At 39.7% G+C, this 27446-nt stretch overlaps 1 protein-coding gene across 2 annotated transcripts in view; it reads left to right on the top strand.

Moving 5' to 3' along the window:
* The window catches only part of ZBTB11 (zinc finger and BTB domain containing 11), a 43393-nt gene that overhangs the window by 7458 nt on the left and 8489 nt on the right, over nucleotides 1-27446 (top strand). For both annotated transcript variants that reach the window (XM_050957176.1, XM_050957187.1), the window contains exons 3-9: nucleotides 4341-4572; nucleotides 5754-6586; nucleotides 11644-11823; nucleotides 12235-12471; nucleotides 13490-13634; nucleotides 20111-20228; nucleotides 25310-25468. In XM_050957176.1, the coding sequence (XP_050813133.1) occupies nucleotides 4341-4572; nucleotides 5754-6586; nucleotides 11644-11823; nucleotides 12235-12471; nucleotides 13490-13634; nucleotides 20111-20228; nucleotides 25310-25468 (1904 nt within the window). The remainder of the gene's footprint in view (nucleotides 1-4340; nucleotides 4573-5753; nucleotides 6587-11643; nucleotides 11824-12234; nucleotides 12472-13489; nucleotides 13635-20110; nucleotides 20229-25309; nucleotides 25469-27446) is intronic.

Raw genomic sequence — 27446 nt, 5'->3', positions numbered from 1 at the left:
ACTGTGGGTAGCTATCCCATAGTTCCTGCATTCTCCCCCGCCCATTGGAATTCTGGGTTGAGATCCCAATGCCTGATGAGGCCCAAAATTTGTTATGGGTAAATGTCGTCAGTCAATCTTCACTCCGTGAAAGCAATGGCAGACAATCATTTTGCACCCTTTTCCCTGGATTGCCTGAGCAGACACCATAGCACGGCAACCATGGAGTCCATTCAGCCTTTTTTCACTGTCACCGTATGTCTACTGGGTGCTGCTGAAGATGCGCTACTGCAGTGCTACACAGCAGCATCCCCTCGCGTTTGCAAGTTGGCAAAGATGGTTACCAGCCGTACTGTACCGTCTGCTGCTTTGCAAGTTGACAAAGATGGTTACCAGTCATACTGTACCGTCTGCTGCTGTCATGGGTGCTCCTGGCCGGCCTCGGTGAGATTGGTTGGGGGCACCTGGACAAAAATGGGAATGACTCCCCAGGTCATTCTCTTCTTTAAGTTTTGTCTAATGGAGAGTCAGTCCTGCCTAGAATTTCAGGCAAGCCTACTAAAGAACCAAAGAGGCAAACGGCCACTCCTGATCAGAGCCGCAGACATCCTGCAGAAATGATGAGCTGCATGCCCCTGCAACAACCCTACCCGTTGCTTCCCTTCTCCCCCACACCTCCTGGGCTACCGTGGCAGTTATCCCCCAATTTGTGTGATGAAGTAATAAAGAATGCATGAATAAGAAACAGTGCTGACTTTGTTGCCTGTGCAAGCTGAGATCAAAGGGGGGAGAGGAGGGTGGTTGGCTTATGGCGAAGTAGAGTGAACCACCATTCTGCACTTGCTCAGCCTATAGCTGAAAATGGGAATCTGTGATAAGCACTAGGATGGAAGCACAGGCAGGACTGAATCTCCATTTGTGTGTGGGCCTTTGGTTGACACTGGTAAAATACAAAATGTCCCAGGATATGTATGTTGGGGGACAGTTCTAAACAGCAGCTTAATTTTTTTTATTTGCAGCAAAATGTAGAGGTCTAAGTATCTGATTGTGAGTCCTGGTAGCAGGGAGTAGGCTGGGGTAGGAGAGCAGCCTGAGGCAGAAGCCTCCAGCTGCCATGATATTCCAGGCAGGACTGAATCTCCGTTAGACAAAGCTTAAAGAAGAAAAGGACCTGGAGTCATTCCCATTTTTGCCTAGCTGCCCTGGCTGACCTCACCAAGGCCAGCCAGGAGCACTCACAGGACGATGATGACGGATATGAGTCCTACTGTGCCGTCTGCCGTCTGCAAGGGAAGGGAAGGGGATGCTGCTGTGTAGCGCTGCAGCACTGCGTCTGCTAGCATTATCCAGCAGACATACAGTGACATGGAAAAAAGGCAAGAAACGATTTTTTTCCCTTTGCTTTCACGAGGGAGGGGGGCATGACATATACCCTGAGCCACTCACTACAATGTTTTTGACCCTTCAGGCTTTGGGAGCTCAGCCCAGAATTCAAATGGTTTTCGGAGAGGGCGGGAACTGAGGGATAGCTACAGTCGTCAGTCTCCCCTCCCTCCCTGAGCATCCATTTGATTCTTTGGCTTTCTGGTACACTTGTCTCCGCTCCTTAAGTTTCACGCAGCACTGTGTTTAGTCCCTGTTGTGGCCTCTGTCCATCATGGCCTTGGAGATTTTTTCAAATAATTTGGTATTTCGTCTTTTGGAACAGAGTTCTGATAGAACAGATTCATCTCCCCATACACAGATCAGCTTCAGTATCTCCCGTATGGTCCATGCTGGAGCTCTTTTTTGATTCTGGGACTGCATGGTCACCTGTGCTAATTGGCGCTCCACGCTGGGCAAACAGGAAATGAAATTCAAACGTTCGTGGGGCTTTTCCTGTCTACCTGGCTAGTGCATCTGAGTTCAGATTGCTGTCCAGAGCGGTCACAATGGTGCACTGTGGGATAGCGCCCCAAGGCCAATACTGTCGAATTGCGGCCACACTAACCCTAATCTGAAATGGCAATACCGATTTCAGCACTATTCCCTTCGTCAGGGAGGAGTACAGATATCAGTATTAAGAGCCCTTTATAGCAATATAAAGGGCTTCGTTGTGTGGAAGGGTGCAGGGTTAATTTGATTTAATGCTGCTAAATTCAAGATAAACTCATAGTGTAGACCAAGCCTTAGTCAAATTATTATTTATCATAGCCCTTACTAGTGCAATATGATCTGATACTAAATTTCACTGAATGTTCAAGTAGAATAGAGCATATTGCAGTGTTTAGAAACTGGATCTAAATGAGTGTCCAAATATCTATTTTTCTGTCACTCTTACTCTCCATTTTTGTTTCACAAATGATTGTGTGTGTAGGAATTAAAAAAAACAAGTTCCACAGGTTGTTGATTTCTATGTATTTTTCTTTTTTTTTCTCTCGTTTTGTCTGGTTTTGCATTGTGCGAGTATAATTTTAAATAAATATCTAAAAGAGACTGTTAGAAAATTGAAACAATTCATTAAAGTCTTACTTTTCCAGGCAAGCTGATCTTTTTTTCAGGGTGGACTCAATTGTTATCTTGGGTTTTCTATATAAAAGTGCGTTCTTAATACAGTAACTCCTCGCTTAATGTTGTAATTATGTTCCTGAAAAATAAAACTTTAAGTGAAACGGTGTTAAATCTAGTTTTCCCATAAGATTAATGTAAATGCAGGGGGTTAGGTTCCAATGAAATTTTTTGGGGGCAGTTATATACTGTACAGTTATATACTGTACTGTAGTTGGGACGTACCCTTGGCTTACCGCACACAGGCACAGCACACTACAGGCAAGGATGCTAGGAAGCACGTTGCTTAGCGGCAGCTTCGCCCCCAGAAAAACAGGCCCTGACTTCGCTGGGGGATGCTCCAGGCCCGCCTCTTCCCATCCCCATTCCACTCCAGGCCCACCTCTTCCCACTCTTACTCCATCTCCTCTCCAGAGCACACCGCATCCCTGCTCTTCCCCCTCCCTCCGAGAAAGTCCTGAGCGCTGCCAAACAGCCGTTTGGTAGCGGGGGAAGCGCTGGGAAGGAGGGAGAGGAGGTGGAGAGAAGGAACTTGTGCAGTGCTCCCTTGTAAAGTCACTACTCTTCCAAGCACTGGACAGAGCACACGGTCAGACAACGTTATGAGGGAGCATTGCACAACTTTAAACAGGCATGTTTCCTACTGGAGCAGCGACGTAACTTTGAAACAACATTCAATGGGAGGACGTTAAGTGAGGAGTTACTGTACATATTCTTTGCAACTCAGATAGATGTAGATTTCATTTTTAGAAAGTACACACTATACATTTTTAAACAATGTTTTATTCTGAAAACTTTTCAGATTAGTTTTACAGCTGTATCAGAAAACAAATGATTGTTTGGTTATTTCAAAGGTAATTGAATCAGATATTTATGAAGTCATTGGGAGGTGAACTATCTCCAGTTCAACAGATTAATCATTAATATTTGGAGGATTTTCTTGCCATGCTGTATTAAGAGGAGAACATCACGAGAAAGACATTTAAATTGTTTTATTTAACTAAAACAGCGTTAAGTATTCTGGATTTTTTTTCTTCAGCAGCAAACATACGCTTGTTTTATTAAAATATTGTATGTCCCTCGCTTCTCACACTTATATCCAGACTTCTTCTCCTTGTCCAGATCTATTTCACTCCCAACAATCTTCTCTTCTATTAACTGAAGTTTTTGAAACTTTGCACTTTTAGAGAGAGGTAAGGCATTGTCTCTGTGTACACAAATTTGCAGAGGGACAGTAGAGTTGAGGGCTGTTATTCTCACCTCTATATATTGAATATTTATTTAAAAATATTTTTGCTGTTAACAAGCATGTTATCTCTGGAGAGACAAATCCAGAGTTTGAGAACTGCAAAACTAAGCATCTCTGATGGTATCTTCTGGACTGATCACTGAGTCCCATTGGGTAGGTAAGATAGAAAGCTTAACCTAAATAATCTGTACAGAAGCCAGTGGAACCCCATAAGATTAGGCCCCTAACCCATGAACTATTGGAATTCATTTACAAAACTTTTCTTAAATGTTACATGACTATATTGTCTCATACTATAGAATTAGAATTTATAATCCCTATTCCATGATATCTTTGAGCTATAATGTATCATAATTAAAACTATCTTTAGATAAGTTTTTGCTCAAAAAACATTTTATCAAAAAATCTGATTTAAATTAAAAAAATCTGATTTTTATTTTTAAAAAAAAGCATTGATTTTTATCCACGCTGTCTTTTTTCCAGAAAAGAACTGTCTAGTGCTCAGTAAGAATGCTTAAAAAGATAAATGTAAAGCAGCTCTTTGTAATGGATTTGTTTATGGCAGGTTGATAGTAAAGGCCTTGTGAAGCAGTCTTCTTCGAAACATTCTCTGTCAGTTTTAAACCAACTGAACCAGCAGAGGCTTTCCAATCAGTTCTGTGATGTTACTCTGTTGATTGAAGGAGAAGAGTACAAAGCGCACAAATCTGTCTTAGCAGCCAACAGTGAGTACTTCCGGGAGCTTTTCATCGAAAAGGGAGCTGTCTCCAGTCATGAAGCAGTAGTGGATCTTTCAGGTAAATAGGCTCCCATTTCAAAAGATTTTAAGCAGAAAATGTTAAGTAAGGCTTAGTGAATGTGGTGTAGTAGCTTCTGAATATGTAAGGAGACTGAGCATTTGAGCTCACTTCTTGATTTAGAAATGTTGTGTGGTTTTTGGACTTTATGCTAGACAAAACCATTGTGATCATATAGTCTGACTTTATGCATAACACAGGCCATAGAATATCAGCCAGTATTTCTTGTGTAGCCTTTGAATAACTATTTTTAATCTGCTTAGTTGTGTTCGTGCTTCGTATTGGTTTATTGACTTTAAAAGCAGGCAAATGCCTGAAAATATAAAGGAATGTTCATTATCTTCTGGAAGAGTTCTTTTGCCCAAGCAAACTCCTTTGGTCAAGTGGCATGTTATAGGCAGCAGAAAACTTAACCCTTCAAGTCTCTTGAAGTCAGGAGAATATTAATAAAGCTTCAAAAACAGTGTTTCCATGGCAAAAGTTATTGTACATAGCACATGGGTGAATGCTTGGTATGTTGGTCTACTAGTACTGGCCTTTCTTCTTGTTTCCTCTCCAATTCCTATCCTTCTTTAGTTTAGATGGATGAACAAATTGACTTTTAGCATGATAGTCCAGAAGCTGCCCAAAGGTAAGTTTCAGTGGTTCTCATAATTGTGGGTGGAAAAATATACATTTTAAATTAAGTTATTCAGTATAATCTCTTGAAACCCTGTCACTTTTTCTTCTCTTTTCTCTCCTCTTTCTCCCATCCTCTGCTATATCGATTTTAATCTTACTCCTCCTACACTTTTTCCTTAATGCAAGAGAAGCAAAAAGATACCAATTAATTTAGGGCCAGGATTTCTGTTTCAGAAAGCATAGCAGTACCAAGCTTTATTTAGAAGCAGTTTAATAAAAAAACTTTAGTTGAGAAACTGCCTCAAGTTGTATTTAATATTGTGATCCTAGTGTGTTTGAATCTTCAGACTTCCATACTGGGAAAACACGTCTGCTCACGAGTGAGATTCTAATTGAAGCCATATGGAGTTGCTGCATCAGCTAGCTGATAGACATTACTCTAAAGCAGAGACCCATCCAAATTGGGACATGGGGGGGGCATTATGGATTAGCTTGGAACAATTTGGTGATCACTACTTGTTTGTTTTCTATAATCTCACTTCTTGTATTACTCCCTACAGGTTTTTGCAAGACAAGTTTCCTCCCTTTACTGGAATTTGCTTATACATCAGTGTTAACTTTTGACTTCTGTAGCATGGCAGAAGTTGCCATGCTAGCCCGGCATCTCTTCATGTCAGAGGTCTTGGAAATCTGTGAAAATGTGCACAAACAGATGGAAGACAAACAAATCACAGTGTACCAAAAGGGAGATATTCACACTGTAGAGTCTACACAGAGTTTACCGGAGCAGAATGCAGTTGAAACGCAGCCTGTGGATAGTGTTGAACAGCCTTTATCTACGGAAGTGGTAAACAGTGAAGTAGTAGCAACTATGAATGGAGCATCTCCCAGTACTGGACAAGAGCAGGCAATAGCACTGCAGTCTGACTCTCAGACTTCAGAGCCTACAGGGGATATAACTGATAGTCTTTCAGAGCCTACAGTACAGTCTGTTTATAGTGAAACAACTGGAAATGAAATAAAAATAGAACTGGTACAGAGCATTGCAGATAACATTGTTTCTGTCATGCAATCTGAGCCTCCAGTGGCAGAGGACATGGAATCATGCTCTCCGACAGAAGTTGAGACCACTCAAAATGAGAGCAGCACAGCAAATGCAGAAATCACTTCTGAAGAGTCTTTAGAAGCACTTACGCAAAAACGTGGCAGGCCATGTAATGCAGAGGGCACTCCAGTATCACAACCTGAGAGCATCATTTGCAGCCAAGATGATACTTATAAAAGCAAACTTCGTCAGCGTTCAGTTAGTGAGGGTGGATATATCAGATTGCACAGGGGAATTGAGAAAAAGCTACAGAATAGGAAGACAAACCCCAAATCAGCAATACAGCAGGTATGAGAAATATCTTTGCTTAGTACCGTATCTAGTTTTCAGTGGAAGAAAATCTCCTTTGTTTTCAAAATAATGTAAAAAGACCACTTTCATTTCACTTCTAAGCAACACCTTGGACAGATAAATATTAATGTTAATACAACATTAGTACAGATAAAAATAATTGCTAATACATGTGACAAATATTTGTGTGAAAACAACCAATATCCAAATTTCTTGCAGTCTAGTGATCTTAGTCAGTGTTTCTCAAATGTGGCCACCATAACTTTTTTTTTTTGCCGCCACAGCCTTCTGGGCAGTGATTGAGGGGGAGGAAGGCAAAGCATTCACCCCTTCCCTGGGGCCACCGGCAGGGATTGGGCCCTGCCCCCCTCTGAAGCCACGAACACCAGAGGAGCAGGCAGCCAGTGTGAGTTTCTCCCCTTTCCCAGGATAGTTGAGCTTGGGCTTTAGCCCTGGGGCATTGGGTGGCAGGCTCTGGCCATGGGGCTTTGGGTTCCAGTCACGGGGCTTTGGGTTCCAGTCACAGGGCTTTGGGCTCCATCTCCAAGCCGTGGGGCTTCAGGCTCTGGCCCTGGACTCACCCTCCACCCCCTATCGCCTATGGTTCCCTGCTGTATCCCAACGCACCTCTCCAGTCAGAGCTTAATTTGTCCCCGGGCTTGCCAGGGCTGAGTAAGTCTGCTGTGAAAAGCGATATTAACAAACCTACAAATACCAGTTTTCACAGGAGCAGACTTACTAGCTAGCAAGTCTAAAAACAAAAGAAACAACAACAAAAAAGAGAGAAATGTTCAAAGCACCTTTTGTTTCTATTCTGTTTATGTCCAGTAAAGAATAGAGACAATTGTACATTATTTTTTTTTATTGAGTCTGAAAAAAACCCTGCATAAATAAATTACAATGATTTGGACATGGATATATGTATATTTATTTGTTTTTCCTAAAGTTAATTACGCGTTTTAGGAAAAATTGTCAGAGCGGCCCCCAGCAGGAGTGGGTGGCTGCACTCTAAGGCCACCAAAAATTTTCTTGTGAGAATCCCCATCTTAGATTTACTGTTGCTCCAGCAAATAGATATTTTATATGCTCAAAATATTCAGCTCAGTTTGAGTAATTTTTGATGCCTTTTTATGTCATAATTGAATGTGTGAGTGCTCCCCTAAAAGTTTCAAAACTGAGATTATTTTTAGATGGGGTGTGTATGTGTGGGGAAACCCAGCTATTTAAATATATCTGACCATTTTACCAACAAGTCTCCAAATTTTTGGAGGCTTGAAAATAAAGTATATTTCATGAGGGGGGAAAGTATAAGACTGTTAGTCAGTTCACTGTATATAGTTCCTTTAACGTGGTCCTAAGTCAGCGCATTGCCAACCTCGCTATTAAGCTTGCAGATTGAGACAATTCTACTTATAGATTACATAAGAAATTGAGTGAAGAACATCTAAGGTTGCAAAATTGAGCACTCATATTAGGAAATGACAAAGTTAAGGTTGTTGGGGCAACCTTAATTCAGCCCCTTTGTGTGTGTGTATTTTGATACAGTCTTTAATTACATAGTCACATGCATTTTTTTTCCGAAAGGACACTTGAAGAGCACAGGATGGACGGCTTTCACTGAATTCAATATTTCTTTTAACAAAATTTGCATCCCAAGCTCTTATTTACCACACACTATCTAAATGCTGTATTGGAGACAGAATTAATAATTTCCCTTGGGGCTCCTTTATAGAAGCTTTCACTCTAGTATCTAAGTGTTTCACAAACACTAATGAATTTATCTTCACATCTCTGTGAAGTGGTGGTATTATTCCCATATAACATTTGAGGAACTAAGGCACAGAGGTTAAAGCCTACACAATCAAAAGTGTCCCCTAATTTTGAATGCCTTGAAACATTTGGGGACTGATTTTTTTGGTCCAGACTTTTCAGTTTTCAAGCATAGTTCCCACTTCTTTCAGTTGCAATTGTGAGTGCTAAGCTCTTTTGCAAATCTGGTCCCATTTGTGTCAAGTTAAGAAAATGAGACCGTGAACACCTGACTCATTTGGTTTAAGTGACTTACCTAGCATCACATAGAAACTGTGGTAGAAGCAGGGATAGATTCCAGTTCTCCTGGGCAACATTCAGTTGCCTTAATCATAAGACCATCCTCTCTCTTCCTTCAGTCCCATGCCACGTTCACTGTTCAACACTTCCAACTTCTGCAACAAATGGGGAGTCATACAGACAACAGTTTTGTTCACTACACGGCTCTGATTCTTTCTGACCAGTCTGTCCTGTGACTGAATGAGACAAGTCTTGTGAAAAAAACAGTATGTGATCATGTTATTAATTAAATACTATCAAAAATGCATATGCACAAGGGGGCCAAATTAAGATTGTCTGTACAAGCTTAATTCTGGTGTTTCCTAATTTGAGTGTTTTAATTTGCAGCTTTTTAAGCATACTTTTAATATAGACTTTTTTGTACGTGAGTGCCTAAGTGTTTAAGAAGAGCAGACTGAAAAAAAAATTCCATCAGACGGAACCATAGTCCACCCCCACATGAGTCAGCAGTAGGATTGAAACCTTAAGATCCACAACCCAGTCCTCTGCCACTTGAGCTAGTAGAATAACTGTGGTGGTAGCAATTAGAGGTTGTTAAACAACTAAAGTGTTCTTAAAATGAACATGTGCTGGGTGATCATCCAAGACTGCTATAACGTGAAATATATGTCAGAATGGGGGCAAAATAGAATAGGAGACACAATTCAGGAGTTCAGGATCCAAATTTAATTAATGCATTATATTTTTAACGAGCGTCATCAGCATGGAAGTGTCCTCTGGAATGGTGGCCAAAGCATGAAGGGATACACGAATGTTTAGTGTACCCGGCACGTAAATACCTTGCAACGCCGGCTACAAGAGTGCAATGCGAACACCTGTTCTCACTTTCAGGTGACATTGTAAATAAGAAATGGGCAGCATTATCTCCTGTAAATATAAATAAACTTGTTTGTCTTAGTGATTGGCTGAACAGGAAGTAGGACTGAGTGGACTTGTAGGCTCTAAAATTTTTCATTGTTTTTGAGTTATGTAACAAGAAAAAATCTACATTTGTAAGTTCCACTTTCATGATAAAGAGATCTCATACAGGTACTGTAGTGCAGTGAATTGAAAAATACTTTTGCATTTTTACAGTGCAAATATTTGTAATAAAAATAATATAAAGTGAGCACTGTACACTTTTTACACTTTTTATTCTGTGTTGTAATTGAAATCAATGTATTTGAAAATGTAGAAAAACTCCAAAATATTTAATAAATTTTAATTACTATTCTGTTGTCTAACAATGGGATTAAAACTGCGATTAATTGCAATTAATTTTTTTTGTTAATCACATGCGTTAACGGTGATTAATTGACAGTATTAGTTTTTCCACCCACCTTGCTCCAATTTGCTCTATCCTCGCTACTCAAAATACATTTGTCATGGACTACAGACTGTCTTTGTACACCTGACCTACTGACCTGTGAACCATCACACAGCAGGCATAGACTCAACTTCTTCCATTCCACATGTCTCTTGCTGTCTGAAGATTATCAGCATATTGCCTTGCCATATTTTTAATTCATTCTGACACTCTGACAATCCATCCATCCACCTTGGTCCAGCAGTTTATGCATTTGATTTTTTTAAAGTGCCTGTTCTATTATACTAGGCATTCTTAATAAGTATTAAATATATATTTCATGTAACTATTTGTGAATCAAGCAATCTATTCTCATCCAAAAACTAACCAGGTGAAAAATTTGTTGAGGTTCTACCTTTGCCACACTACTGTTCTTCTCAAAAGCCAGAGGCAATACATAGACTTGAATCACACTTTTTCTCAAGACACAGCCTGTGCAGGAGTTTCATTCCTGAGACTTGTCTACAGAATGTAATAGCCCCTGTTTAGCAATTGGTTGCTAGTATTTAGTGTAGCTGCACTGGGCTGACTCCTAAAGTAGAGACATGGACATGACGGGATTTGCACCATTGAGATAACTGAGCTAATCTGTTTCAGGCTGAAATTGAACTGGGAGGATAGATGCTCTCAGCCATGGAATGTGCCCCATATTTAGGTAGGGATGTGGATTTGCACAAACAGCAAAGAGTTCAGGAAAAGAAACGGGAGCACAGTTTGTCCTGAAAGAGTCTCTCAGCTAGTTTATTTGTTATACTTACCTAGACTTGATACTATACGACTACTGGGAGGGTGAGAGTAAGAATAATTTCAGGAGCTGTCCTGTATATCTTACTATCTCTCAAACTGAGAGTTTTTCTTTAAGTGAATGGTAAAAATATACTAGCCCATCTGGTTTAACTGGCTGTACACTTCTAGCCCATTATAACGCCGCCCATTATAACGCTACCCGATATAGCATGAATTTGGATATAACATGGTAAAGCGGCACTCTGAGGGGGCGGGGTTGCGCACTCCGGCGGATCAAATTTAGCTTCAATATAACATGGTTTCACCTGTAATGCAGTAAGATTTTTTGGCTCCCGAGGACAGAGTTCTATCGAGGTAGAGGTGTATTTTTAGAAAAGGAAACAAAAAACTCTGAGAAGGGAACTTGAGTGAAGAACATAATTTAGATGACTCAGTCTGAAACAGAGGAGATGGTGGTCACTTGAAGAAGTGGAGGAAGTGTCTTCATTGTTACTTAGTTTTCCTAAAACCAAAGGTCTGCGATTTGTAATAATCACTGCTTCAAAACAGGCATATGCACTTAAAACTCAGATATTGATCCTTCAATCTAGATGTTACTAAGGTGGCATCCAGTTTATGGTAAAACATTGTTCTGAACATATGATCTGCAGTATCGTAGGTTCAGTTTTATTAAACGGTTACTAGAAACTTAGTGCAATTTGTTAACACTAAAGTAATTACTGACAGTGTAATAATATCTAGCTCTTATATAGTAATATTAAAAGTAATATAGTAATGAAGGTTGATGCTTAAAACCAAGTATAAGACAGAACATAGTACTTTTTATTAGAAACTATCATTGTTTTCAAATTAGGTTGCCATGAAGTTAGTGCAAAGGGGGAAGAAGATGAAGCAGCCCAAAAGAGATACCACAGAGAACAATGAGGTGGAAGCTCAGATCAAATGCACTGAATGTGGGATGGTTTTTCAGAGGCGTTATTCGCTTATAATGCATACACTGAAACATGAAAGAACTAAGGATTACAAATGCCCGGTAAGTCTGTCTTTTTACATTTTTCAAAAATTCCTCTGACTTGGTAATTGCTCTTAAGGTTGCTGTTAGCACATACATTTATTTTTGTCTTATGGATTTAGAAAAGTCTGGAAGTGAATGTTATTGGGAACTGATCCAATGCAAAGCTGTTTCTGCCAGTAGTTGCCTCTGCCACTATTTTAATATTTATAACTAATAAATTAAGAACCTTATCTGAAAGTTGAGACGTAATGCATATTTATAGTTTTAATAGCTGGATTTATAGAGTAGCTAATCATATTATATTGATGTCATGTTTATTTACAAATGTGAAGCTTTTATGTAACGGTTTCTTAAACAAGATCATTCAACTGTTTTGAAATAAGTTAAGAAAATAATGCACATTATAGCTCTATGTATTTTCTTTCCTAGCTATGTAAAAAAGAATTCCAGTATGGTGCCTCTCTACGTGCTCACCTTGTTCGACATACCCGAAAAAATGAAGTGAGCGCTGCAGCTGCTAGTATAGAAGAGACGGGAGCATCAACAATGAAAGGCAGAACTAAGCGGGAGTTTATATGTGATATATGTGGAAGAACTCTACCCAAGCTCTATGCTCTCAGAATACATATGCTCAAACATACAGGTGTAAAGCCACATGCATGCAAGGTAAAGAAAATACATCCTTTCCTGATGTCTTAGACATTTGTAATGACTTCTTGATTCACTAGTAACTACCCTGTACCTTACAACCTAGGTTAATCTTAATCACTTCACAGTGCTTTTGTGAAAAATAACTAATGTAAGAACTTTGATTTAAATATAATTTGGGATTGAAGGGGAATTAGCGGGAATGTTATTTCCCAAATTGGAATTTGGCTGAAACACTAGAGTTAATGCCCCTTCTCCCAAGATGTCTTGGGGTTTTTCATTACAGATGATCAGGATGTCTGTTTTTGTGATGTATACAAAGATATCTCCAGCAGCACAATGCCCTGCAACCCCAGGCTCAGAAGTTGGTTCTGTGTTGGTTCAAATGGAGGAATGCCCATCCAGTGATTTACTAGCACTAGTCTTTGGTTTTTCCTTTTTTCTCCCTTTGATATGCTAACCCAGCCTGACTGCTTAGATGGAACAGCATGCCATGTTACAAACATGTCATATGGTGTGGTGGTGGTTTGAATGACAACTACAACTCTGCCCCGATATAACACAAACTCGGATATAACGCAGTAAAGCAGCGCTCCGGGGTGGGGGGCGGGGCTGCACACTCAGGAGGATCAAAGCAAGTTCGATATAACGTGGTAAGATTTTTTGGCTCATGAGGACAGCGTTATATCGAGGTAGAGATGTACCTCAATGTTCCATGCTTATCTGGGAAAGTGGCCTTTGTCCAAATATGCCTCTGGTGATCTCTGCAACAAGAAATAAGACCAAATAACCAGAATGTTAAGGACAGAAATTTTTTTTGCAGTTTGTACAGTGCATTCCTGCCGACATGAAGCCACAGACATAATCAGTTAGGTTTCCCAAGTAGCATACTTTTTTTTACATTACATTTAAAGAGAAGGTAACATTTATGCTTTGAAAAATCTGTGATGAGATGCAGTACTGTCTTTGTCTCGATGCCTTGTAAATTTTAAGATTTATATAATCTTGTATACTTTATCCAATTTTTTGTTCATAGGTCTGTGGAAAGGCATTTACTTACAAGCATGGATTAAAAATGCACTTGGCTCTCCATGAGACACAGAAGCAGTTCAAATGTGACTTGTGTGAAAAGTCTTTTGTCACAAAACGGAGTCTTCAGGAACATATGAGCATTCACACAGGTAAACAGTGGGCAAGAGTGGGAGTAATGAGAACCATGGTATGTTTATAAATACTTCGGGGAATATCAAAATTAATGCATTAATTCTGTTGACCCCTGTAGATAGGGTCATAAGAACATAAGAATGGCCATAATGGGTCAGACCAAGGGTCCATCCAGCCGGCATCCTGGCTGCTGACAGTGGCCAATGCCAGGTGCCCCAGAGGGAGTGAACTTAAAAGGTGATCAAGTGATCTCTCTCCTGCCATCCATCTCCACCCTCTGACAAACAGAGGCTAGGGACGCTATTCCTTACCTATCCTGGCTAGTAGCCATTAATGGACTTAATCTCCATGAATTTATCTAGTTCTCTTTTAAACTGTGTTATAATCCTAGCCTTCACAACCTCCTCAGGCACGGAATTCCACAGGTTGACTGTGTGCTGCGTCATAAACAGATAGCTATGGGTTAATGTTCTTTTACCTGTAAAGGGTTAACACAGAGAACCAAACACCTGACCAGAGGACCAATCAGGAAACAAGACTTTTTCAAATCTGGGTGGAGGGAAGTTTTGGGTGTGAGTTCTTTGTTCTTTGTCTTGGGTCTGACCCTCTCGGCTCTGAGAGTGATCTTTCTATCTCCTGGCTTTCTAATCTTCTGTTTCCAAGTTGTAAGTACAAGGATAGTAAGACAATAGGTTTATATTGTTTTCTTTTGTATTTACATGTGTGTAGTTGCTGGAATGTGTTAAATTGTATTCTTTTTGGATAAGGCTGTTTATTCATTTTTTTCCTTTAAGCAATTGACCCTGTATATTGTCACCTTAATACAGAGACTATTTTTAATGTCTTTTCCTTTCTTTTTATATAAAGCTTTCTTTTTAAGACCTGTTGGAGTTTTTCTTTAGTGGGGACTCCAGGGAATTGAGTCTGCAGCTCACCAGGGAATTGGTGGGAGGAAGAAGTCAGGGGGAAAATCTCTTTGTGTTAGATTTACTAAGCCTGACTTTGCATACCCTCTGGGTGAGGGGGAAGAGAGATTAGATCTCTCGGTACTTGTGTTTCCAGGACTGGAAGCAGGGAATCTCCTAGGCTCGTCCAGAGAGGGGAGCCTGGGAGGAAGTAACAAGGAAACAAGGGGAGGAGGTTATTTCCCTTTGTTGTGAGACTCAAGGCATCTGAGTCTGGGGGACCCCCAGGGAAGGTTTTGGGGAGACCACAGTGAGCTAGGCACTGTATAATTCCTAGCTGGTGGCATCGATACCAGGTCCAAGCTGGTAACTAAGCTTGGAGGTTTTCATGCTAACACCCATATTTTGGACGCTAAGGTCCAGATCTGGGAAGAAATGTTATGACATGGTGTGCAGCTAGATAGAATCCAAAAGCCAGTAGGAATATTATATTTTTCTTTTCTCTGCTAGGGGCTTTTAAGCAGAGAGGGTTTGGTTTTAAAAGGAACCAGAGAGAATTTTTTTTTTCTGTTCTCTCCTGGCAGTAGCTTGCATATTAAGCAAGGAACCATTAAGGATTGACAAAGGGCCTTTTGTTATACAATAGCACTCTGATTGAGAGTCAAGTACCCAGCACAATACACATGCAAATAAAGTGGTTTTTCTGGTTTACTTTACATTTAAAAGATTAGGTAGAGGAAGAAAGGGAAAAAGGCACTGTTGCTAGGCAGACCCCAGGAGACAACAGAAAGCCTGCAGTTCAGACAATAAACACCGGAGGGCACCCCAACACAAGAAAACAAGAACCATAACTTCCAAGGCAAAAATGGAGGCGGGGCAACAAATCAAAGAAGCAGACCACAGGCGACAAATGGAAAAAAGAGAAAAAGAGGTGGAGCTGAAAGAAAGAGAAGAACAGATCAAACAGGCAGCCTATAAAAGAGAACAAGACGCCAAAAATGCAGCCCACCACAGAAAACTACAAGAAGAAGAGGTGGCCCACAAAATAAAACAAGCAGAAGAAGAGGCAGCCTACCGCCGAGAAATGGAAGAACAACAAAAAGAAAGTGAAGAGAGGGAAAAACAGAGAAAACATGAACTGGAGTTAGCGCAGGCTGGGCAGCATGCTCCAGCCAATCTTAACAACCCTTCGCCAATTATGGTTCCACATCCCAAGAAATTTCCCACCTACAAGGCAGGTGATGACACTGAAGCCTTCTTAGAAAATTTTGAAAGAGCCTGTCTTGGGTACAGCATCTCTGAAGACCAGTACATGGTAGAACTGAGGCCACAGCTCAGTGGACCTTTAGCAGAGGTGGTGGCTGAAATGCCAAAGGACAGAATGAACGATTATAAACCTGTTTCAAAACAAGGCCAGATGAGGAATGGGGATAACCCCGGATCATGCCCGTCGGCGTTTCAGAACCCAAAAGTGGAAACCAGGTGTGTCATTTCCTAGACACGCCTACTACGTTGGGAAAAATTATGAGGCCTGGATATCAGGAAACAATGTTAAATCCATAGACGAACTGCACCTCCTCATACAAATGGAGCAGTTCTTGGATGGTGTTTCTGAGGACATAACACGGTACATACAAGATGGAAAACCCAAAAATCTCACCGAGGCGGGGGAGATTGGAGCCAGATGGATGGAAGTGGCAGAAAGCATGAAAGCTACTGTCAAGGGGAACAAATACCCCACAGGGCACGCCAACAATAAACCCTACAACCGAGGGCAGCCAAAGACCCCACCTACAACCCAAGGAAAGCCACAGACACCCTATTCTTCCACCTCACCAGTCTCCAGTAACTCACCTCAACCCAGTGACCAGTCAGCTGGAAGATGCTTTAAGTGTAATGAACTGGGACATATAAAGGCCAACTGCCCAAAGAACGCCAGCCGAATGCAGTTCATTACACCACCATCACACCAAAGATCCTGGCTAGTAACCATTAATGGACTTAATCTCCATGAATTTATCTAGTTCTCTTTTAAACCGTATTATAATCCTAGCCTTCACAACCTCCTCAGGCACGGAGTTCCACAGGTTGACTGTGTGCTGTGTGAAGAACAACTTCCTTGTATTTGTTTTAAACTGCTACCCATTAATTTCATTTGGTGGCCTCTAGTCTTATAGGAACAAGTAAATAACTTTTCCTTATTCACTTTCTCCACACCATGCATGATTTTATATACTGCTATCATATCCCCCCTTAGTCTCCTCTTTTCCAAACTGAAAAGTCCTAGCCTCTTTAATCTCTCCTCATATGGTACCGGTTCCAAACCCCTAATCATTTTAGTTGCCCTTCTCTGAATTTTTCTAATGCCAGTATATCTTTTTTGAGATGAGACAACATCCGTACTCAGTATTCAAGATGTGGGCATACCATGGATTTATATAAAGGCAATAAGATATTCTCCATCTTATTCTCTACCCTTTTTTTAATGATTCCTAACATCCCGTTTGCTTTTTTGACCGCCGCTGCACATTGCATGGACGTCTTCAGAGAACTATACACAACGACTCCAAGATCTCTTTCCTGATCTGTTGTAGCTAAATTATCCCCCATCATATTGTATGTATAGTTGGGATTGTTTTTTCCAGTGTGAATTACTTTACATTTATCCACATTAAATTTCATTTGCTGTTTTGTTGCCCAGTCACTTAGTTTTGTAAGATCTTTTTGAAGTTCTTCACATTCTGCTGTGGTCTTAACTATCTTGAGCAGTTTAGTATTGTCTGCAAGCTTTGCCACTTCACTGTTTATCCCTTTCTCCAAATCATTTATGAATAAGTTGAATAGGATTGGTCCTAGGACTGACCCTTGGGGAACACCACTAGTTACCCCTCTCCATTCTGAAAATTTACCATTTATTCCTACTCTTTGTTCCCTGTCTTTTTAACCAGTTCTCAGTCAATGAAAGGATCTTCCCTCTTATCCCATGACATCTTAATTTATGTAAGAGCCTTTGGTGAGGGACCTTGTCAAAGGCTTTCCAGAAATCTAAGTACACTGGGTCCACTGGATCCCCCTTGTCCACGTTTGTTGGACCCTTCAAAGAACTCTAATAGATTAGCAAGACATGATTTCCTTTTACAGAAACCATGTTGACTTTTGCCCAACAATTTATATTCTTCTATATGTCTGACAATTTTATTCTTTACTATTGTTTCAACTAATTTGCCCAGTACTGACGTTAGTCTTACCAGTCTGTAATTGCCGGGATCACTTCTAGAGCCCTTTTTAAATATTGGCGTTATTTTAGCTGTCTTCCAGTCATTGGGTAGAGAAGCTGATTTAAAGGACAGGTTACAAACCATAGTTAATAGTTCTGCAATTTCACATTTGAGTTCTTTCAGAACTCCTTGGGTGAATGCCATCTGGTCCCAGTAACTTGTTAATGTTGAGTTTATCAATTAATTCCAAAACCTCTTCTAATTACACTTCAATCTGTGACAATGCCTCAGATTTGTCACCTACAAAGAACGGCTCAGGTTTGGGAATCTCCCTAACGTCTTCAGCTGTGAAGACTGAAGCAAAGAATCGATTTAGTTTCTCTGCAATTACTTTGTTGTCTTTAAGAGCTCCTTTTGTGTATCAATCATCCAGGGGCCTCACTGGTTGTTCAGCAGGCTTCCTGCTTCTGAGTTTTGAGTTTTTGACTAGCTCTTCTTCAAACTCCTTTTTGGCTTTTCTTATTATATTTTTACACTTAATTTGGCAGTGTTTATGCTCCTTTCTATTGACCTCACTAGGATTTGACTTCCACTTTTTAAAAGATGACTTTTTATCTCTCACTGCTTCTTTTACATGATTGTTGAGCCACGGTGGTTCTTTTTAGTTCCTTTACTGTGTTTTTTAATTTGGGGTATACATTGAAGTTGGGCCTCTATTGTGGTATCTTTGAAAAGCGTCCATGCAACTTGCAGGGATTTCACTCAAAGGAATTTGTAAAATGTTTTTTTCTTCATTGGACACCCATTCAAGAAAGACGTTTACATCCATTTTGAATTTCTGTTTGGACTCTAAGACAGAATAATAAATATACAGATTTATTATTTTATTTTTGATGCCCTCTTTACAAATATAGAATAAAACAGGTCTTTGCCTTGAACTATGCATCTAAATATAGGGAGACATGGTCAGTCCACTTTTTGTATTTATACCTGTAGCTTTTTGCATATCAGAAATGAGGAAGTTTCTGGAAAGCCTGAGGAAGAGGATGGAATAGGCTTTACACTTACTATTTATCCTTTTGAGGGAGAAAACTAAGTTGAATCTCCTGCCTCTTGGATTTCAAGCATCCTCTTAGATTTAATATTTTCCTAGATGTGTTGTAACTGTAAAAATGCTCAGATAACTAGCATTTACTATTTGTGGCTGCACTAACTAGGTTGGTATTTGTGTAGAAAGATGTTCTGTTTTTCTTAAATGCATTCATTTGATGTGATTCAGTGGCTTAATTGAAATGTTAATTACTTTCTAGCACTTCACTCTAATCATTGTGATTTACACTAGTTTCCCCAATGTTCCGACAGTGTTTGTCTGCATGTGACTTTATACTTATGATCTAGGAGTTGCATGGCTTTTCAGAAAAGCCATCTTCATTCCACTGGAGTTCTGAGGCTTTTGCCCCAATGTAAATGTTCTCTCCAACCTCACTTCACAGGGAGCCACGACGTTGCAATAGCCATCCCCTTAACTGAGGAATAGAGGACTTGTGTAAGAACTTGTGAAATTAATGCGTTCTCAGATATAAGGAACTGATAGGAAAGCTTGAGGGTGAAAAGAGAATGTGAGATATGACAGTCTAATAGTTTAGTGTGAACTTTAGGTATTTTAAAGTAGCTTAATATATTGAAGTCCTGTGTGTTTTTATTTCCTGGAGTGTGATGTATCAAGAATTGGGTACAAAAGATTGTTTTTCTTTACAATGCAGTTTTAAGTTCCAGAAAATAGAAGGGTTTCTACATACCCTCTTACAAATATCCTTCTGGTAGTCTAGTATTCAAGAACAGCCTTATAGGATCTGGGAATTTCCTGTTAAGGTAGCCTCCCATAGATCCAAGGTCTGATTTCTCTTCCCATGCCCCCTATTCATGTATGATGAACTATTACTAAAGTTGATGCAGATGCTGTGCTCTGACTGTTTGCAATCTATTTCTTCCACAGTAAATTGTTGTGGGTTTTTTTGTTTTTTAAGATTGCTCAGGGTTAAGATAAGAACAAATTATAGTTAAAGGGTATGAGATTTTTGACTGAACTTTTTAAAGTAACTTATGATACAGTAGTTTAAAGTTTGCTACTCAGCTTCTTCTTCAAATATATACAGCAATATTATCCAAGATTATACCAGCATGTACAGAATATTCTTGAAAATCCCAACTGGATTCCAAGTGTATATAATTAAACTTCCCTCTTCCTGTAGTAATAAAGCTCTCAGTACTTCAGATGAATTCTGTAAAAATTGTATACTACCTTTAACGCACTACAGGGAGTACAAGACCTGGCCTTGTAAAGTATTTTTGTTGTTGTTCTGTTTATAGGAGAATCCAAGTATCTTTGCTCCATTTGTGGGAAGTCTTTTCATAGAGCCTCAGGACTTAGTAAGCACATAAAGAAACATCAGCCAAAGCCTGAAATTCGTGGATATCAGTGTACTCAGTGAGTATAAATTGACCTTTAAGTCCCTAGGATTATTAAAGACAGTTTCATTTGTCTCATGCTATAGTTGATCACATGAAATTATTTAGAATAAAGTATGTTAAGCACTGGAGTGGAAAATGCACTTGCAAAGTTCATATAAGGACAAATGCAAAGTATTCCTCTTAGGAAGGAATAATCAGTTTGCACACATGCAAAATGGGAAATGACTGTCTAGGAAGGAGTACTGCAAAAAGGTGTCTGAGGTCATAGTAGATCACAAGCTAAATATGAGTGAACAGTGTAACACTGTTGCAAAAAAAAGGAAACATCCTTCTGGGATGTAGTAACAGGAGTGTTGTAAGTAAGGCACGAGAAGTAATTCTTCCGCTTTACTCTGCATTGATGATGCCTCTACTGGAGTATTGTGCCCATGGCCGGGAGCGGGGGGCAGGGAGCACGCAGTTGGGGCCCAAGCTGGGGACAGGGCTGAAGCAGAGCTGGGGGCAGAGCGGGGCTGGATGGTGCTCCCTCTCTGCTCTGTGCTGGGGCTGGCCTGGGCCCTGTTGCAATCCCCTAGTGGAGTGCTACCCACAGTTTGGGAACCCTGACATAAGAGTTAAAAGGGAGAGAGAGAAAAAATGTTCTCTTTGTCCTCTGAGGATAGGACAAGAAGCAATGAGCTAAAATTGCAGAAAGGGCAGTTTAGATTGGACATTAGGAAAAATTTCCTAACTCTCATACTGGTTAAGCACTGGAATAAATTGTCTAGGGGTATTGTGGAATCTACATTACTGGAAATTTTTAAGAGCAGGTTAGACAAATGATTGCCAGAGGTAGTCTAGATAATGCTTAGTCCTGCCACAAGGTTTTTTCCAGTCCTATGATTCTATATATTGGAGGTGAAAGGCTTGATTAATATTACCTTGATCATGCTTGTCCTCACCCCAGATTCGATTTAGATAAGGTTGTTTGGGGTTTTTGTTTTTCCCCTCCCTCCCCCATGAGTGTGTTACACTTTTCTCTAACAGTTTTAAAACTGTATTGGGTAGACTTGGGAGAGTGGTAAGCTCTTCAGCAATGAAGGGTCTTCTGCCTGCTCCTGGTCTTATTTACTATGTAACTAATCTCAGTTAAATTGGCACATGACTTTACATAATGTACAATAATAGGCAATAGCCTCATATGGTACAGAGTACATTGTGCTTAGCATATAGTCAATTAACAATTATAATGATTAAATGGAAAAACATTTCATTAACTCAAATTTAAGGCTGCCTGGTGATAGCTTTTGCCCTTCCTAAACATTGAGTTCAGCAAAACAGAAATTTCCAAGAGAGTTAAGGTAAACACTCATGTAACCTTAACTCTTCCTCCTTGAACTTGCAATAGCTACTGGGAATGATCTGTATGCATTCCAACTTCATTCTCTGTGTTACGTGTAGGTGTATTGAATGGTGGAGGAATAAGATGGAATGGCTTGCAAGATCTGTGATTGTGCTATGAGGAGATCTTGGGATTAGATTGAGGAGCATTCTAGAGCTGTGACTGTGATCTGAGTAGATATGGGTTTGAGTCCCCTCAACATGCCCTCACCATGTGTGTTGTCAAAGGAAGGAGGTGCATGTGTATCTTGAGGTTCCAATGTGCATAATTTCAATACAGAATTGTGTAGACTATGTCAATAGTAGGGCACTGAAGTCTTCTTGCCATGGGTATTGTCAGTAGTGAGGTGGGATCTGAGAGTAGTCTGTAGATTTAATGATGTGTAGGGAAAAGTGTATGTTTAGATATTTTGTGTACAAGTGTGAAGGAGTTATAAAGGGATATGAAGTGGTTATTAAATTTTATAAGCATGGTATTCTCTCGGGGAGGCGAGGGGGGGGAGCTCAGTGTACAGCAGGTGCAGGTAATGCCTGTCCATTACAGTGAAAAGGCATGGTGGGAGTGTGTGTGTTATGAGTGTTTACCTTAACTCTGAATTTCCTGGGTTTCCGATGTTTCAGTTTTACTGAGCTCAATATTCTGGCAGGACACAAGCTATCACTGAGCAACCATAACTCTGGGTTAACAGTTTTTTGCCATTTAATTTTCTAGGTATTTAGACGAAGACAAATGTTAGTTAGTAGAAGTTAGTGATCATTTAGACTGTTCTAGTTCTCACTAGATTTGATATGTTACTGTGGCTCGATGATAGTCAAAAGACTTAGCTTGTATATAGTGCTTTTCATCAGTTGATCTCAAATAACTTTTACATGAGTAGCTCCATTTTACAGATAGGAAACTGAGTCTCAGAGGGGTGAAGTTATTTACCCAAGATCACCCAGGAGGCAAGTGGCAGAGCTAGGAATAGTCCTAGCCCAGTGGTCTTTCCATTAAGTCTCAAGGTTGCTGTGAGATTTGTCATGCTTCTCCTCTCTTTGTACACTTTGTTATAGTGGAGTGGGGATAGTTGTCACTTTGAAATGTTTGCAGTGAAGAAAAGCTTGTATAACCCCAAAAGCTTGTGTGTCTCACAAACAGAAGTATGTCTTATGAAAGATATTTCCTCACACACCTTGTATCTTTAGCTGCTAGCAAGGCTCATGAGAGAAATCTCATCCGTGGTCTGTGACCCAGATCCTTGACAGTTTTATTACATGGTAGCAACAGTAACTTTAAGCATGTGAAAGAAAACTGGGGAGGAGGGGTGTCCTTGTCCACCCTGTTTCCATCCCATTAAGCTATTAGTTGGCACTGTAGAAGCCATAAACATGTAAGAAGTTGCTCTTTATTATATCCTGCCCTATGCTGCTGTGTATACATATCACAGGCATCAGTTTTAGAGGACCATATGCGACCTTGGTTATGTATTCCGAGCTGCACACTGAACTGGGCTCTTCACTACCACTATTCACTCCCAGCTGATGTTTAAATTTGTTACCTTCATTCCCTTCATCCCAGATCCCTGCCCACATGAAGGGGTAGGAAAGATGCCAGATCTCTGTAGAGGTCCCAGCCCATACACAGAAGGGGATAATTCAGAGCTGACAGGTGCCTCCCGGCCCTTGCAGCCACAACTTCCTTTGCTACCCTTGCATAGCTGAGAGTTGCATTGACCTAACTTGGAAATAGTCAAATGCAATCAGTTGAAAAATACCGTTCCCTTAATACATTTAGGTTCACAGGTATATTTAAATTCCCGGTGCGTTAGAACAAACTATTGAAAATCTCCCCCAAACAAGAAGATTTTGTTTTGAGGAGATTCTTTCACATTTATTTTCAAAAGCACAAATGACAGTTGGCACCTAATTGCAGTTTATGCCTTTTGAAAATCTTCCCTTTATTATATACACATGCCAAATTATTTACTACCTACATTGCAGACCTGGTTTTAATGAAAATTAATATATATTTGTTACACTTTTTGAAAAGTATATATTTATAAGCGTATAAGTTTTTCCTAATGGTAGACAAGAACTCACTTTAACTCCATGGCATTTTATTGTTTTTTGGTTGTTTTTTTTAATAGCTTGTAACATTGACCAAAATTGATTTTTTTTTTCTTTGGGTTTCCAAAGAGGAACTTTAAATTGGCTAATTAAATATACTGGAGGGGAGAAAAATATGTATTTTTGGAGGGGAAATAATTGAAACCAGTTTACATTCTCTCATCCATGACTATACTGCACTATCTAGATTAGATGATTGAGAAACATGTACATATCCCAAGTCCTTCAGTATTGGTACAACGCTTCATCTTCCACAATGAAGACCTCTACTAAGTGTGTATGAGGGGACGGTATAATCCACGTTTGTCATAAAAGAATTGATCTTGACCAACTAAAGCTGACAGTCATCAGCATTTTGTTACAAACGTCTGTTCTTCGCTGGCTCTGTAGCTCAGCTCAGTACGTCAGATAGCTCTCCATCCAGCCTCTCTTCTGAGCTTTTGTCTTAGTCAGGCAAACCTTTACACATTTGGGGAGCCTCTCGTACACCCTAGGAGGTTTGCCAGATGAAGAGGGCACCTACTCCCTAAAAGGTCGTCTTCTCTGACAACTTTGCCTAAGAGCTTCTCTCTTTTCTTTATATTCCCTGTTGTTAAGTGACTTGGATAATGGAGCATTATGTCTGAGAGAGGAGGAGGCTTTCGGGCAAAGATGCCTGAGAAGCAGAGTTTATTGGTCCACTATAGAAGAAGCACCTTCTTGATCATGCATATTCCTGTGGCTTGCTAAAGAGGAGCTGGTGAACTGTGGCCTCCCATGGAGCTGTTGTTGGGGGGGCAAGGATGTGGGGAGGCATTAGGGAAATTTGGGTTGAGGGATTGGCGAGGGGAGTATCTTTGAGAAGCAGAACTAGCAGTTCTTGCTTGAGCAATCTGAACAGTAAAGCAATTTAATGTCTGCTTTCCGAGTTAATCCTCCGTGGTTCCAGAAGAAGTGATACCAGATTCTTCATAAGCGTAGCTCTTCTAGCTTATAGAACAACACTTTGTGTACTGTAACTTATGATGTCTTAACTCTCCATAACTCTCTCTTTTTGGGTACTGGATAGGAATTATACAAACTTTTTTTCCCTATAACAGAGCAATTAAAGGAAATCAGCTTTCCATAACTGATAAAGGGAAAATCTGCCTGAAGCCCATCATATAAATTTCAGATCTTTAAATTAGCTGCTATTCTTTTTCATTTCCCTTAGTGTAGAAGAGGATTACATAGTTAATATAATTGTTGATACTGTAAACCATGTGTACTTCATGCAGTCTTCCAGTCCTTTAAAATTACCAGTATATACACCTCTACCTCAATATAACGCTGTCCTCAGGAGCCAAAAAATCTTACTGCATTATATCGAACTTACTTTGATTCACCAGAGAGTGCGGCCTGGCCCACGTCCCCTCCCCGAGCACTGCTTTACCGCTTTATATCCGAATTCGTGTTATATCGAGGTAGAGGTGTACTGGCTTTAGGCAACATGTAAATGATAAAGTACAGTGTTTTTGTGCCATTGAAATCGTGGTCTAGGAGCCTCATTTTTGAACAATGCTCCCTCCATAGTTATCTTCATCTCATTATGATCCTGTCTTATGTGGGAGTCGGAAACCTTTATTGTTACAGATGTGAAAAAAGTTTCTATGAAGCTCGGGATCTCCGGCAGCACATGAACAAGCATCTTGGTGTGAAACCATTCCAGTGTGAGTTCTGTGGGAAGTGTTACAGTTGGAAGAAAGATTGGTATTCCCATGTGAAGTCCCATTCTGTCACAGATCCGTACAGGTGAGTGAGGGTCGGTTCACAACTGATGTAAGCTGAGCACACTAAGGTGTTGCAGACCAGTGAGGATCTGTTTCTGAATGACATTGCCAAGAGCTATCCATAGTTACAGGGATGTAGCTTTCAGCAGCAGATATAAAAGAATAACTACATATGATCTCAATTGAAGAAGAGGATCTTAAATGTTTATGGATCAGTGTCCTAGCAGATAAAGCACAAGATGGGATGCTAGTTGGTGTCTACTACAGTCCACCAGATCACACTAGAGAAAAGGATAACTGGCTCCTTAATATATAGGGGAGGAAAAAGCTGTGTGATCTTTGAGGACTTCAGTCTGAGTGACATGCTAGAGCTCCTAGGCTGCCAATAGTAAAATGTCTTTGGAGTTTATAAAACTGGTAAAGGACAATTTCCCAATTCAGAAAATATTGCTTCCAACGTGGGGGGGAATTCTGTATTAGACCTCATCTTGATAGATAAAGGTATTGATCACGCAACTGAAAATTAATGGTTGCTGTGTGATACAGGTGATCATGACTTGATTACATTTGTTGTGTGCAAACAGAATGAAGTGCAAGCCAGTAATACACACACACAAATGTACACTTGGTGCTTTAAAAGAGCTAATTTAATAAAGCTTAAAACAATTATGAGTCAAATTAGCCAGGAGAGAGGGTTTTTGCCCCAAAAACAACAATCCTGGAATTCACAGAGAGAGGTTAGTTGGCTTAAATAAACTAGAGTGGCTTAGAAGGGAAGTGAAAGCAGCTCACGCTGTCTCACTCTCTCTCGTGTAAGAAAGCTAGCTTTCTCTCTCAGTTGTGGAATTTTCTTTTTGAGCAGAATTCCTTTCCCCAGCTGATTTGACTTATTGTTTATCAGCTTTGTGAAAATGGTACTTTTAAAGCACCTTGTGTGTGTTACTGGCTTGAACTTTATTCTGTTTGCATACAACAAATGTAGTCAAGTCATGATCATTTGTTTCACTAAGCAACCATTAAATTTCAGTTGTGTGATCAATATATATAGGTGGGGGATGGGGAGGCTTGGAAAGATTAAATGTAATGACACACATCTGGTTTCACTTCCCCTCTAAGACATTTAGTGATTTAAAAAAAATTAATCCTTCCAACCTTAAATATAAATTAGAAGTGATCAACTTCCCCTTTTTTCTGTTGGTTTTGTGTGTTGTCTCTCTCTCTCATTGAATGATTAAATTTTCATCAGTATATGTTGGTAAATATTAATGTTGCTGTACACACAAACTGACAAAAATATTTCTGTTGGTAATAAAAATGTACAGATAGGCAAAGTAATAAAAATGCTGCTTGAAATCTTACTAGAGTCAAAAATCAGTGATTTAGACTTTTGAATTAGACTTGTGACAGACTAGTGAATTAATAGTATAAACAGGCGTGGTTTGGATTTTAAGGATATTTACATTGTCAACATGACAGGTCAAAATATACAGTTTGTGTTTTAATGGTTTGTAAAGCTTTAATTATCTGACCCATACTCCAATAGTTTCCCGCAACTGTGAACATTTAAATAGATAAAAATCTAAAATAATGCTTAAAAATAAACATCAGTATCTGTTGAAATTCTGGGAAAAAAGTCAACTTCTGCAAAACCTATTTATATTAATTGCTATAAATTGTAGAAAATTGATAAGAAGCAAAAAGTCACAAGGAAAACTCAATAGCCAGCAAAATTAAGGAAAATAAGGAGTTTTTTAAATATATGAGGAACAAAAGGAATCCTAATAATGGTATTGGTCCATTGCTAGATAAAATAGTACAATTTTCAATAATAATGCAGAAAAGGCAGTGTTCAATAAATATCTTCTGTGTTTGGGAAAAGGTCAGATGATTTCATAATCAAAAATTACAGAAGAGTGGTATAACGTCAATCAAAATGGATTTATGGAAAATAGATCCTGTCTAACTTCATCTTTTTCTGATGGGATTAGATTCTAAGGCCA

Source organism: Gopherus flavomarginatus, chromosome 1, assembly GCF_025201925.1.
Source record: "Gopherus flavomarginatus isolate rGopFla2 chromosome 1, rGopFla2.mat.asm, whole genome shotgun sequence".
In the NCBI taxonomy this organism is placed as follows: domain Eukaryota; kingdom Metazoa; phylum Chordata; order Testudines; family Testudinidae; genus Gopherus; species Gopherus flavomarginatus.
The sequence above is the reverse complement of the archived record's forward strand: the minus strand, read 5'-3'. Positions and strand labels throughout refer to the sequence as shown.